Genomic DNA, 13781 nt, shown 5'->3' with positions numbered 1-13781 from the left:
CAAGTGTGGTCTGACCAATATCTTATAAAGCTTCAGCATTACATTCTTATTTTTACATTCTACTTCATTTGAAATGAATGCTAACATTGCATTTGCCTCGCTACTGATTCAACCTGCAAGGAAGGAATCCTGCATGAGGATTACCAAGTCCCTTGCACCTTTGATTTCTGAATTTTCTTCCCATTTAGAAAATACTCTACGACTTTATTCTTTTTGCCAAAATGCATGACCATACGCTTCCGTACATTATATTCCATCTGCCAGTTCTTTGCCCATTCTCCTATTCTGTCCAAATTCATCTGTAGACTTCACTGCCTGCCCCTCCACTTGTCTTTGTATCGCCAGCAAACTTCACCATGAAACCATCAATTCCATCATCCAGATCATTGACATTTAACATGAAAAGAAGCGGTCCTAACCCCTGCAGAATGCCTCTGGACATCAGCAGACAGTCAGAAAAGGCCTGTTTTTATTCACTCTTTGCCTCCTGCCAGTCAGCCAATCTTCTATCCATGCTAGAATCTTTTCTGTAATACCATGGGCTCTAATCTTGTTTAGCAGTCTCATGTGCGACATTTGTCAAAGGCCTTCTGAAAATCAGAGTAAAAATTTGAATTTGATCCTTGAATGTTATTTTGCAGTAAGTTATCTGGACTGTGCTCAGCATTCGGTAGTTAACTATTTTATCTTCTTGAACAGGTTCAGAAGCTATGTGACAGAGTAGCTTCTTCTACACTGCTGGATGATCGTAGAGATGCTGTGAGAGCACTCAAGTCACTGTCAAAGGTATGATCTTGACTGTTTCAAAATTTGGCGTAAAAGGAAGAGGGAAATTATAGTTTAATCGTAATGGAATTTATTTATTTAGAGATGCTGTGTGGAATAAGCCCTTTTGGCCCTTTGAGCCATGCCACCCCAACAACCTTCAACAACCCTGATTTAACCTGAACCTCGTCATGGGACAATTTAGACTAACCTATTAACCTACCCGATACATTTTTGGACTCTGGGAGGAAACCGGAGCATCCAGAGAAAACTCCCACATTCCACAGGGAGGATGTACAGACACTCCTGTCAGAGCATGCTGGGATTGAAATCTAAACTCTACCCTGAGCTGTCATAGCATTGCGCTAACCGCTAATCTACCATGGTGGCCAACTCTGCAAAACTCTACAAGCAATTTAGCTCACCAGGCTCTTGCTTCCACACTTCATTCTGCTTCCAACTCCCTGTCCTCTCCCTGCACCATTGGCAGTTCTTCTACCCCAATCTTGTGCTCATCCAATTTTCCCTTGAGCGTATTTTCCCAACTTTGTTAACACTCTCACCACTCCAGGAACTTCTAGGATTTATTAGTGTATTTATGTCTATTGGTATAATATTTTTAGTTCTGTACATCTTCTGTACTGCATCTGTTCATAATTTTGAATATCTCTATTCTATTGCATTCTGTCTTTTTCTTGAGATGGCAGTCCTGCTTTGTTAAAGTTTACCTCATAAATATGCTCCTTCAGTCCTGTGTCTTTGTAAATTTTTTTTGAACTTACACCAGTGCTACAGCATTTTTATACTATGCATGCTAGAAATGTGTACATTGCTCCATTCTAACCAAGACAAGGTTATAAGTAGAAATACACACAAAATGCTGGAGAAATTGAGTCTCATCCAGGTCTCAGCCTGAAACGCTGTTTACTCTATTCCATAGATGCTGCCTGGTCTAGATAGATAGATACTTTATTCATCCCCATGGGGAAATTCAACATTTTTTCCAATGTCCCATACACTTATTGTAGCAAAACTAATTACATACAATACTTAACTCAGTATAAATATGATATGCATCTAAAATCACCCTCTCAAAAAGCATTAATAGCTTTTAAAAAGTTCTTAAATAGTTTACTAAAATACATTGAATAGTAACTTAAGCTCAGTCCTAACCCCAGCACTTTAACATATCTTACCCCGGCGGTTGAATTGTAAAGCCGAATGGCATTGGGGAGTAATGATCTCTTCATCCTGTCTGAGGAGCATTGCATCGATAGCAACCTGCCGCTGAAGCTGCTTCTCTGTCTCTGGATGGTGCTATGCAGAGGATGTTCAGGGTTTTCCATGATTGACCATAGCCTACTCAGCGCCCTTCGCTCTGCTACCGATGTCATACTCTCCAGTTCTGTGCCCACGACAGAGCCCGCCTTCCTTACCAGCTTATTAAGACGTGAGGCGTCCCTCTTCTTAATGCTGCCTCCCCAACATGCCACCACAAAGAAGAGGGCGCTCTCCACAACTGACCTATAGAACATCTTCAGCATCTCACTACAAACATTGAATGACGCCAACCTTCTAAGGAAGTACAGTCGACTCTGTGCCTTCCTGCACAAGGCATCTGTGTTGGCAGTCCAGTCTAGCTTCTCGTCTAACTGCACTCCCAGATACTTGTAGGTCTTAACCTGCTCCACACATTCTCCATTAATGATCACTGGCTCCATATGAGGCCTAGATCTCCTAAAGTCCACCACCATCTCCTTGGTCTTGGTGATATTGAGACGCAGGTAATTTGAGTTGCACCATATCACAAAGTCCTGTCTGCTGAGTTCCTGTAGCATTTTGTATGTATTACTTTGATTTGCAGCACCAGCAGATTTTCTCAAAGTTGAAAGCAGGTTTAATGTAATTCTTCTTTGCTATAGAAGAATATAAGAGATTTCTTTTTTTTTAATTATTCTTTCATTAATCTTTGTTGCTACCTGTAACAATTTAAGACTTGCCACGGACCTATTTAGAATGCAGAAGAATGGGGAAATTCAAAATTACTTAGTTCATGGGAAGGGACGAAATTAAAAATCTTTATTCAATAGTTAAAAGATTTTTTTTGTAATTTTTTATCTCTTAAGTATGTACACTTGAAATTTCTTTTAGAAATATCGGCTCGAAGTTGGTAGTCAAGCTATGGAACACCTTATTAATGTGCTGCAGATAGATCGGTAAGTGCCATATTTGAATTAACTTGGAAAGTGTCTAAACTCGACCAACTGTAGTAGAACTATGGAATCATCTGACTAAATGTTGGGAAATGGGTGTTAACATAAGAGCTTGAAAGGTTTCTTCAAGACTCATCAGACCTGTATCCATTTAATTTTGTTCTCTGATAGATGGACATTCCTGATTGGTTCAGATCAGGCACATCTCACCCAGGTGCAAGAAACATGTAGGATTGCCACATGGGCTAAGATACTGTCTTTCAGGGATTTTGAATCCACTCAAGTAAAAATGAAAAATTATAGCTCATGATATAAGTTAAGGGAAAAGCCTGCATAATTAAACGGATTTCTTCAGGAAAGAAATGCATGGGATACAACAAGATTTTTGGAAAGTTTAAAAAAAAAACTGCACATGCTGGGAATGTATGTATGTTTTTGGAATTTGTTGTTTGGTCCAGTTCAGCAGGTTGTTCATGACTATCCACCTGAATGACTTGGATGGAAAGTATCAAGGAGACTGAACTTTGCATTCAATTATCCCTAATTATTTCAAACCCAGTCTGAATTATCTAATGGTGAAGTGTTGTCCACACTACCTGCCACGAGAGTTCACTTCAGCAATCCTGACAGCAGTCTCCATCCCACCTCAGAAATGAAGACAAAGTATGTACTCAACGAATTATACTCTGTGCTGAGCAGCCTTGAAACGGGATAACCAGAGGACATTTTCATCATTGCCATTGACTTCAACCAGGCCAACTACAAATGCGTGTTACCAAAGTACTACTACCAGCAATTCTCTTGTCCCAATAAAATCTCTTGTTACAATAAAATTGTATTTTATACAGTCATTAAGGATGCTTACTAAGCCACTTCCCATCTACACTTTAGTAAATCGCACTACCAGACTGTGTGCCAATTTCCTGCATGCAAACAGAAGCTGAAACTGGAGGATATGGAACATGCAACAATGCTGGGCTAAGGAAACATATGGGCTTCTGCATAGCAGCTTTGAGTCAGCATACTGGTCCACGTTCAAAGACTCAGCTGCCAGCCTCAATGAGCATGTCACTTTATGGACTTCATTAGTAAGTGCGTTGAGAACTGTGTGCCAAAGAGGACAACTCTGGGTGTTTCTGAAATGGAAACCATGGATAAACCAGGAGATCCACTCCCTAATGAAGTGTAGGCCTGCAGCATTCAAATCAGGTAACCTTGACATTTACAAGAAATTGAGCTGCAACCTTTGTAAAGTTAGCAGAGATGCTAACAGACAGGACCAGTCCAAAGTCAAGTCTGAGACCAGTCATCAGTTTTGGCAAGACTTGTATGCTATAATGGGCTACAAAACAAAGTCAGGCAGATTGCCAACAGCAACACATACCTTCCTAATGAGCTTAATATATTCAATGCATGTTTTGAGCAGAAGGGTATAGTTATGTAATCACCCAGAGCCTCCAGTGCACCTAAACCGCAGTCACCATTGCAGATGCAAGACTAATCTTCTGGACATTGAACCTATAGAAAGCATTTGTCTTGGCCATGTCCTTAGATCCTGAGTAAATCAGCTGATGTGAGTATTTGCAGACATATTTAACCTCTTCCTGCTTCAAGAAAACTATGCTCATCCTGGTACCTAAGGAAAACAAGATAGCATGCCTAAATGACAACTGTCCAGTGACCCTACACTTATCCATGGAGCATCTGGACAGTAAAGTCAGCTACATTAGACTATAGTTTATTGACTACAACTCCACTTCAATGCTATTAATTTCAAGCAATCTCTGGATGCTGGTATTCAATGCCACCCTCTGCAACTACATCCTTGACTTCTCGACCAACAGACTGTCATCAGTAAGAATAAGCAGCAGCACTTGCATCACGGTTATTCTAAGCATTAGTGCTTTAAGTGGTTGTGTTCTCAACCCTTTACTCTCTGTACATTCTTGACTGCATGTCCAGATTCTAGTGGAACTCCATCTACAAGTTTGCAGGTGATACCGTAGAAGAGGGCTGCATTTCAAATAACGATGAGTTGGAGTACAGGAAGGAGTGAGTGTCATGACAGCAACCTTTCCCTCAATGTCAGCAAAACAAAGGGGCTGGTCATTTACTTCATGAAATGGGGCTGGTGCATGTGCTCTTGTCTACATCAGTGATGTTGAGGTTAAGAGCTTCAGTTTGCTAGGAACAAATATCATCAATAGCCTGACCTGATCCAACCACATAGATGGCCATAGCCAAGAAAGCTCACAAACACCTTTATTTTCTCAAGAGGCTTATGGAATTTGGCATGTCCTTGTTGACCATTAAAATTTTTTATCGATGTGTCATATAAAGCAGAACAACTTGGTATGGTGACTGGTCTGCCATTGACTGCAAGAAATTTCAGAGTTGTAGATACAGCTCAGTACATTGTGGAAACCAGCCTTCGCTCTATGGACCCTATCTATACAGTTGCAAGAAAAAGTTTGTGAACCCTTTGCAATTACCTGATTTTCTCTAATACTTGTAAAATGTAGTCTGATCTTCTAGGCCACAATAGTAGACAATCTGCCAAAACTAATAACACATAAACAGTTGTACTTCTAGACAATACTGAGTGCACCGTTTAAACAATCACAGTCTTAAAAAAAAAAGTATGTGAACCTCTGGGTAATGCCTTATACAAAAGCTATTTGGAGTTGGATTTTCCAATCAGTGAGAGGAGATTAGAAGTGTGGGTTGTAGAGGTGCCCTGCCCTATATATAAAAAAAAGACACATAAAGTTACTGACTGAGCCTGCTCTTCTCAAGACAGACCTGTTTATGTACATAATGCCTCAATCAAAACAACTTTCAGAGGACCTTAGAAAAAGAATTGTAGAGATGCACGAAGCTGGAAAAGGTTACAAAAGTATTTCTAGAGAGCTGAGTGCTCATCAGTCCACAGTAAGAGAAATTATCTACAAATGGAGGAAACTCAGTACTGTTGCTACTCTCCCTAGGAGTAGGCATCATGCAAAGATCACACCAAGAACACAGCGTGCAATGCTGAAGGAGATGATAAAGATCTCAAGGGTAATAACAAAAGAATTGCAGATATCTCTAGAACTTGCTAAAGTCTTTGTTCTTGGGTCCACTATTGTGGCGACCCACTTCCCAGCGCACTCGAACCGGCTCACAACGTGGCACGCGCCGGCATTGAGGCCGGTCCTAAAAAGGGCGCCAGGCCTTCTTCACCAGCAAAGGGAAAAGCCCGCGCGCAGGATGGGACTGTGAATATGCACCCCCTACAGCATTCCCGCCTGGGGAGGGCAGGAACAAGAAGGCTTTAAAGCGAGGCTGCGAAGTTTGAATAAATCTCTTTTGCAACTGCAACTCACCGACTGTATGTCGTTATTTCAGTGCTGTGTGTAGCACACCGCTACACTACAAGAAAAACACTGAACAAGAATGGTGTTCATGGAAGGATACCACGGAGGAAACCACTGCTCTCAAAAAATAAAACTGCTGCATGTCTCAAGATTGCAAAAGTTCACTTGGATGTTCCACGATACTTCTGGGGCAATGTTCTGTGGACAGATGAGACAAAAGTTGAACTTTTTGGCAGAAATGCAAACTGCTGTATTTGGAGGAAAAGGGCACTATTGTCCCAACACCAAAACCTCATCCCAACTGTGAAGCATGGTGGAAGGAGCATCGTGGTTTGGGGCTGCTTTGCTGCCTCAGAGTCTGGCTAGCTTGCAATCGTTGAGGGAACAATGAATTCAAAATTGTATCAAAATTTTTTTACAGGAGAATGAATGCATTAGCTGAAGCTTAAAAGAAGTTGGATGATGCATCAAGACAGTGATCTGAAACACAAGACTAAATCAGCAACAGAATGATTTAAAAAGAAGAAAATTCATGTTTTGGAATGGCCAAGTTGGTAAGACTGTAACCCCATTGAGATGCTGTCGCATGACCTGAAGAGGGCTGTTTATGCAAGGCATCCCAGAAATAGTGACAAACTGCAACAGTTTTGTGTGGAGGAATGGTCTAAAATCCTTTCTTGCCATTGTGCAAGTCCAATTAGCAGCTACAGGAGACGTTTGGTGGAGGTTATTGCTGCTAAAGGATGTTATACCTGTTATTAAATACATATTTTTCCAGCCTGGACTGTGAATGATTAAACAATTTATTAATTTAGATTGTCTATTATTAAGGCTTGGATGAATATCAAACCACATTTTCTGAGTATTTAATGCAGAAAACCAGGTCATTGCAAACGGTTCACAAACTTTTTCTTGCAACTGTCCTTCTCTCTGCCTCGGTAAAGCAGCCAATCAAAGACCCCATCCACCCTGGATGTTCTCTCTTCTTTCCTCTCTGTTGGGCAGAAAATACAAAACCTGAAAGCATGTACTGTGAAACTCAAGGACAGCTTCTATTGCACTATTATCAGACTCTTAAAATTGTCCTCTTATATAATAAGACAGACTCTTGACCTCACAATTTAACTCGTTATGATGTTGCACCATATTGTTTACCTGCGTTGCATTTTTTCTGTAGCTTTGAAACTTTATTCTGCATTGATATTGCCTTGTTTTCCCTCAATGCACTGTATAGTGATCTGAGCTGTATGAACAGTATGGAAGTCGAGGCTTGCATTGTATCTTGTACATGTAATAATAAAACAATTTCAATAATAAACATCTACTTCATTATTTGTACCTACTTACTGACTCAGTTATGCCTGGTGTCACAAGCTACAGTTCTCAACTGACCTCAAAATATCCAGCTTGTGGCTCTGACAAGATCTAGACCAAGATTATTTATTGAATAGACTGGAGAAACTTGAATGTGTAGGAACGGCAACATGACGATTTTTATACATCAGAGATGATCTCCACCTGGATGTTAGTAGGGCAGTAATTGTCTTGAGTGATGTTTTGTGGTTTTGACTTTGTGACCTGGTTGGTCATTCTTCTGTAAGTAGCTCTCAATGTCATAAATGGGCTTAAACCCATGCATGTATTTCTGTTGATTTTTAAATTGTTAATTAATGATCAAAATTAAAAAGGCAATGTTTTAACTTCAGTTCTGTGTCTAGATGTCAAAGTATATTTAAACCTTATTCTTTTCTTATAGCTCAGACTCTGAAATAATTGGCTATGCATTAGATACGCTTTACAATCTGATCTCTAATGAAGTGGAAGAAGAGGAGCCAGGTACAGTAGAGCATTTCAAAGCTTAAAATCTCTTCACATTACCATTCCCATTATGAGTTTACCTTAAATTCATTTGCTTATGCTGCGCTTTTCAATATGCTTCACCAAAAAATCTGAAGAGGTACCATTTTGAACACATTGATTATGTCTGCTGTATGAAACAAGATTGTTAAAGTTGATCATTGAATGCCTACCTTTAGTCAATGTAACATGACTGAAATCTTATGCAGCAATGGTGATGAGATTGAGCCAAAATACTGAGGTTATTTTTTCCCTGGTGGATCAATTTTCTTTTCCCCCCACAGGTGATGTCTGGTCCAGTATTTTTCATTTTCAATACAACTTGATACATTAGAACATTAGAAAGATTTTGACAAGAACAGAACATTAGACCCAACAAAGCTGGCCAAATTCCTATTTACTTAGGGTGTTGAAATAACTATCAAGTTTAGATTTGAAAGTCTCTAAGATAGGGGAGGACTTCCGGTAAGATGGCGATTGCTTAGCTGCTCCGAACTTTTGTTCCGTTACTGTCGCTACCTTTGCACTAAATGTCTCCATTTTATAAAGCTTAGATAGGAATTATTTCAGTATCTCTTACTTGCCTGTGAATATATCTAACCTACAATGTCTAGCAAGAGTTCTAAATCCGGGAGAAAAGAAACTACGACTTCGTCGGGCGTGACGATGGAGGCGCTTGCAAATCTCCGAGACGAAATCTTAAAGGAAATTAAAACCGCTTTCAAACAGTTAGAAGACAAACTGGATCGGATCAACGATAAAGTGGACAAACATGCTGAACACTTATCTCGCATCGATTCGACTTCTGAAGCTTTAGAAAGTCGGGTTCGATACTTGGAGACTCTCTGTTCCAGCTTAGAGGAAAAATCTAATAAACTTCTTTCCAAAATGGTGGATCTCGAAAATCGCAGCAGACGCTGCAACATCAGAATTCTGGGATTACCAGAGGCAACTGAGAAGGGGTCAACCGTGAAGTTTTTCGCCGAGTTTCTCTGTGAGATATTCAGGAAGGATCTGCTTCCAAACCCGCCCGAGCTCGAACGGGCACACAGAATCTATGTCTCTCCCGGAATTCTGGGATCCCGTCCACGACCAGTAATCTTGTGTTTTCATCAATACCAGGTAAAACACAGTCTGATTGTGGAGGCACGTCGCAGAGGCTCTTTTTCTTTCCAGGATACAACCATTCGCTTTGAGGAAGATTTTGCACCCCAGACTTTAAAGATGCGCGCTGAGTATAAAGGCGTAATGAAAGTGCTTTTTGATCGTGGTTTCAAACCTTCCTTTCGTAATCTTGCTGACCTAAGAATCAAGTTTAATACCGGGGAATTCAAGTGGTTCAAATCAGCGAGGGAAGCCGAAGCGTTTGTGGCAAGTCTTCCGGCTATCCAGTCATCTTCAGAATCTGATCGGACCTCCTAAAATGGTGGATAAGTACTCGTAGTAAAATTACTTTCTCTGGACTCGGAATTCACTTGAATCACTCAGACATTATTCACTGAAACTCTAAAGGCTGTTGACAATCTCTCCCGGGATTTGGTGTGTGTGTAATCTATTTTCACCTCTGTATAACTTTACCTACAGAGTTCTACAACTAAATCTAACTTGTTTTGGAGGTTTGAAGTCTTTAGTGAAGGCCTCCCTGTTTGTCGGTTCACAGTTCAACTGCTGATTTATTTTTCCTCTGTTTTAAATACTTATGTATTTTATCTTTTTCTTTTCTTCACCCCCTTTTTTTTCCATTCTCTGAATGTTTTTTTCTCCCTTCTTGGTAAACGGTTGATAAATACTCATCTTGAATTTACAATTTTCCCCTTCCTCTCTTTTTTCTTGTTCCTTCTTACCTTTTTTTCCCTTTCTCTTACTTTATCCTTCTATAATATTTCGCGGGTGTATTAGTTTTGGTTTTCTTCTGATTTTCTCTGTATTAAGTTGTATATCTCGGCAGAAGGTGTTCTAATCTGTAGTTATGTTTCCTAGTGCATAAACTAGTTACTGTTTGTTATAGCATTTATACGGAACTGCTGTCAATGACACAGATCTGGAAGTTGTATTTGGGTTAATTTCTTTGGTAGAGCTAGCTACTTGTTTTGGTAGCCGTCTAGTTTGGGTTGTGTGGGTGGGATGGGTTTTCCAGTTCCAACATTTCTTTATTGGTTAGGACATATTTATATTTTGACCTTACGAATCTATGTTTACATCTCTGCTCCCAGACTGCTATTGTACCGCTTGATTTTTTATATGCCTGCTGCCTTTTATGCATTAGTAATTGATAATGGCTAGTGCACTTAAATTTGTGAGCTGGAATGTAAAGGGACTGAACCACCCTGTTAAAAGGAGGAAGGTATTCTCACATATTAAACAACTCAAAGCTGACATTGCTTTCCTCCAAGAAACTCATATTCGTTCATTATTCAGTTCTCAATTCGGATTTAAAGTTCCATAAGATCTGGGGGCCTTTTATCGAGTACTTTCATAACCTTCCTCTTGACTAGGGTTTTTTTTTTGGTCCCTTGCTTTCAGCTCCCTTTCTTTTCTGGTAGTAGGCATTATTATCCTCTGTTGCTAAGCGTATTCACAGTCTGGGAGTTTGACTGTCCGGACTTATACTCTCTATATTGTGTGGTGGTTGGTCTGGAATTGTTGTTTTTTTTTCTTGTGTTGTGGGGTTTGGGGAGGACACTAAGCTCACTTGTCTTTAATTTAGGTGCTTTTTTGTTAAATTCTCTTCCTCTGTAGCATATTGATATTGTATGCTTAACCTTGCTCTGTATTAATGCTCCTCATTGGGATTTGGGGTTTTTAATTTTGTAAAATGTTTTGAAAAACTAATAAAAAAAAATAAAAAAAATAAAAAAAGTCTCTAAGATACTACTCTCAACTACACAACTAGGTAGTTTGTTCCATGTGTCCACAACTCGCTGTTTAAAGAAATGCTTCCAAATGTTAGTCTGAAATCTTCATTTAACTAGTCTCCACCTATGGCCCCGTGTCCTTGTTGATGGATTAATTTTCAAGTAGAAGCCAGCATCCACCTTACTTATACCCTAAATGATTTTGAACACTTCTATCATATCTCCTCTCATTCTACGTCAACTTAGCCTAAAAAGATTTAATTCTTTCAATCTTTTTTTCATAGTTCATGCCCTGCAAACCTGGAATGAGTCTTGTTGCCCTTCTTTAAACTCTCTCTAGTGCCTCACAACCCTCACAAAATATGGACACCAAAATTGTACACAGTACTCAGGCGTGGCCTCATAAATACATTATACAGCTAAAGGAGAACGTCTCTAGACTTGAACTCCACTGATCGCGTTATATAGCCCAATATTCTATTAGACTTTCTATTTGTTTCTGTGCATTGTCTAAATAATGATAGTGATGAGTCTACCAGGACCCTCAAATCCTTCTCATACAGTGCACTTTCTAACCCAAGGCCCCTCATTGTATATTTATAACTAACACTTCTGCTTCCTATATGTAATATTTTACATTTACTTTATCTGCCATATATCTATCCAGATCTGGATTTTGTTTAGATCTAACTATTGATTCGACTGCCTGAATGTTATCAGTGCGTCCCCCTAATTTTATGTCACCTGCAAACTTTACTAGTTTATTTGTTATGTACTTATCCAAATCATCAATGTAAATTGAAAACAGTAACGGTCTCAAAACTGATCCCTGCAGAACCCCACTTCTAACATCTTCTAGGTGTGAAAATGAACCTCTCACGATAACTTGTTTTCTGTTTGTGAGCCAATTCTGCACCCATTTGTACACTTTACCCTGAATCCCTTCCTCCTGTAATTTGGTTATTAACCTCTCGTAGGGTACTTTGTCAAAAGACTTCTGAAAGTCCACAAGTGAATTATATCAACTGCTCTATTGTTATCATAAATTTAACTTGCCTCCCAGCATAATATTAAAACATGATTTCCCCTTTCTGAACCCATGCTGGCTTTCTGTTAACATGCCTGATCTTAGCAGCTGCTTTTTCATCTCATTCTATATTAATGTTTCCATTATCTTACCTAATATACACATTAAGCTTACTGGTCTATAGTTACCAGGGTCAGTTACCATCCTCCTTGTATACTGGGACAATGTTAGCTCAATTCCAGTCCTTGGGGATTTCACCAGTCTTTACTAATTTTTTTGAAAAATACCTATTAGAGGTTTGTATATATAATCACAGACTGCTTTAAGTACCCTTGGATATATATTGTCTGCCCATGGAGATTTATTAACTTCCAGACTTTTCAGTCGAAACAGGACCTCACTTTCTAAGTTCTCTAAGTAACCTAAAACAACCTTGTTTTTCTCTACACTTGCATATTACTAACATCTTTGCAGATGAATACTTCAGAAAAATATGAATTAAGACTATTTGCTATTTCCTTCTCTGCATAATTTATTACCCTGTGGTGACCCACTTTCCAGCGCACTTGAACCGGCTCACAAAATGGCACGCTCCGGCAGAGAGGCCGGCCCCAAAAAGGGCGCCAGGCCTTCTTCACCAGCAAGGGGAAAAGCCCGCGCGCGGGAAGAGACTGTGAATATGCGCCCCCTACAGCATTCCCGCCCGGGGAGGGTGGAAACGGGAAGGCTTAAAAGCGAGGCCGCGAAATTTGAATAAATCTTTTACGCAACTGCAACCCACTTGACTATAGCTGTCATTTTCATATGCCCTATGATTAACATCATGACTACGTTTTTCGGAATTCTTTATCTAGTTGTCTTCTTCAATAATTTTTATGACTATCTTTATTCATCCACGTGGTTGATTTATTGATTCTGGTGCTTTTCCCGACCTTGGGTATGAACATTTCCTGCACTGTGTGTATTAACTCTTTAAATAGACTCTATTGGTTCTCAATTGACTTAACATCAAGCAGCTCTTTCCGGTTTATCTTCTGAAGTCTTTGCTGCATCTGCACAAACTTCGTCTTTCTGAAATTCAATTTAATGGCTTTGGTTTTTACTAATATACTCTCCCAAAAGATTTCTCCCAAAACTACATGTGACTAAAGGGAAAAAAGTGTCTAAAGCTTTGCTATGTAATGTAAGACATTGGAGAAGTTATAGTATTTGAATAAATGTGTACTTGGTGAAAGATACACAGCAATGTTGTTCACGAGCTGGAATTTTGATGCTTAAAAATGTGACAACATATTGACAGAAAATTAGCATAAACAAAATCTCTTCGAATTAAAAGGCTTCTTATTGAAGGCATTTGAAATCAGAACTGTACTTACCATGATGGGATTCAACCTGCTTCATGCAGTCATATCAACACACACAAAACGCTGGAGGAACTTGGCAGGCCAGGCAGGATTTATGGAAAAGAGTATAGTCGATGTTTTGGGCTGAGACCCTTTATCCTTAGGACATGTAGCTTGTGACCTTTTTCTATCTTTAAGCAATCTCATTTATCACTATGTCCAGTTTTTCATTAAACCTTTTATCTATCTTGGTTCCAAGGTTCCAAGTGGTTATTGTCATTGTAATGATCCACATTGTTGATGGCTTCGGACATTGCAGTGGGTTAATCATAGCCTGTGTTTTCTCAACTTGTGTTGATAGCCCT

The 13781-nt window shown here is 39.5% G+C and overlaps 1 protein-coding gene across 5 annotated transcripts in view; it reads left to right on the top strand.

Annotated features, from left to right (window-relative positions):
- The window catches only part of uso1 (USO1 vesicle transport factor), a 107984-nt gene that overhangs the window by 12247 nt on the left and 81956 nt on the right, over positions 1–13781 (top strand). For all 5 annotated transcript variants that reach the window (XM_073042344.1, XM_073042347.1, XM_073042345.1 and 2 more), the window contains exons 2-4: positions 700–786; positions 2917–2981; positions 8091–8170. In XM_073042344.1, the coding sequence (XP_072898445.1) occupies positions 700–786; positions 2917–2981; positions 8091–8170 (232 nt within the window). The remainder of the gene's footprint in view (positions 1–699; positions 787–2916; positions 2982–8090; positions 8171–13781) is intronic.

This window comes from Hemitrygon akajei, chromosome 4 (genome assembly GCF_048418815.1).
Source record: "Hemitrygon akajei chromosome 4, sHemAka1.3, whole genome shotgun sequence".
Taxonomy (NCBI): domain Eukaryota; kingdom Metazoa; phylum Chordata; class Chondrichthyes; order Myliobatiformes; family Dasyatidae; genus Hemitrygon; species Hemitrygon akajei.
This window is presented reverse-complemented; position numbering and strand designations above follow the sequence as displayed.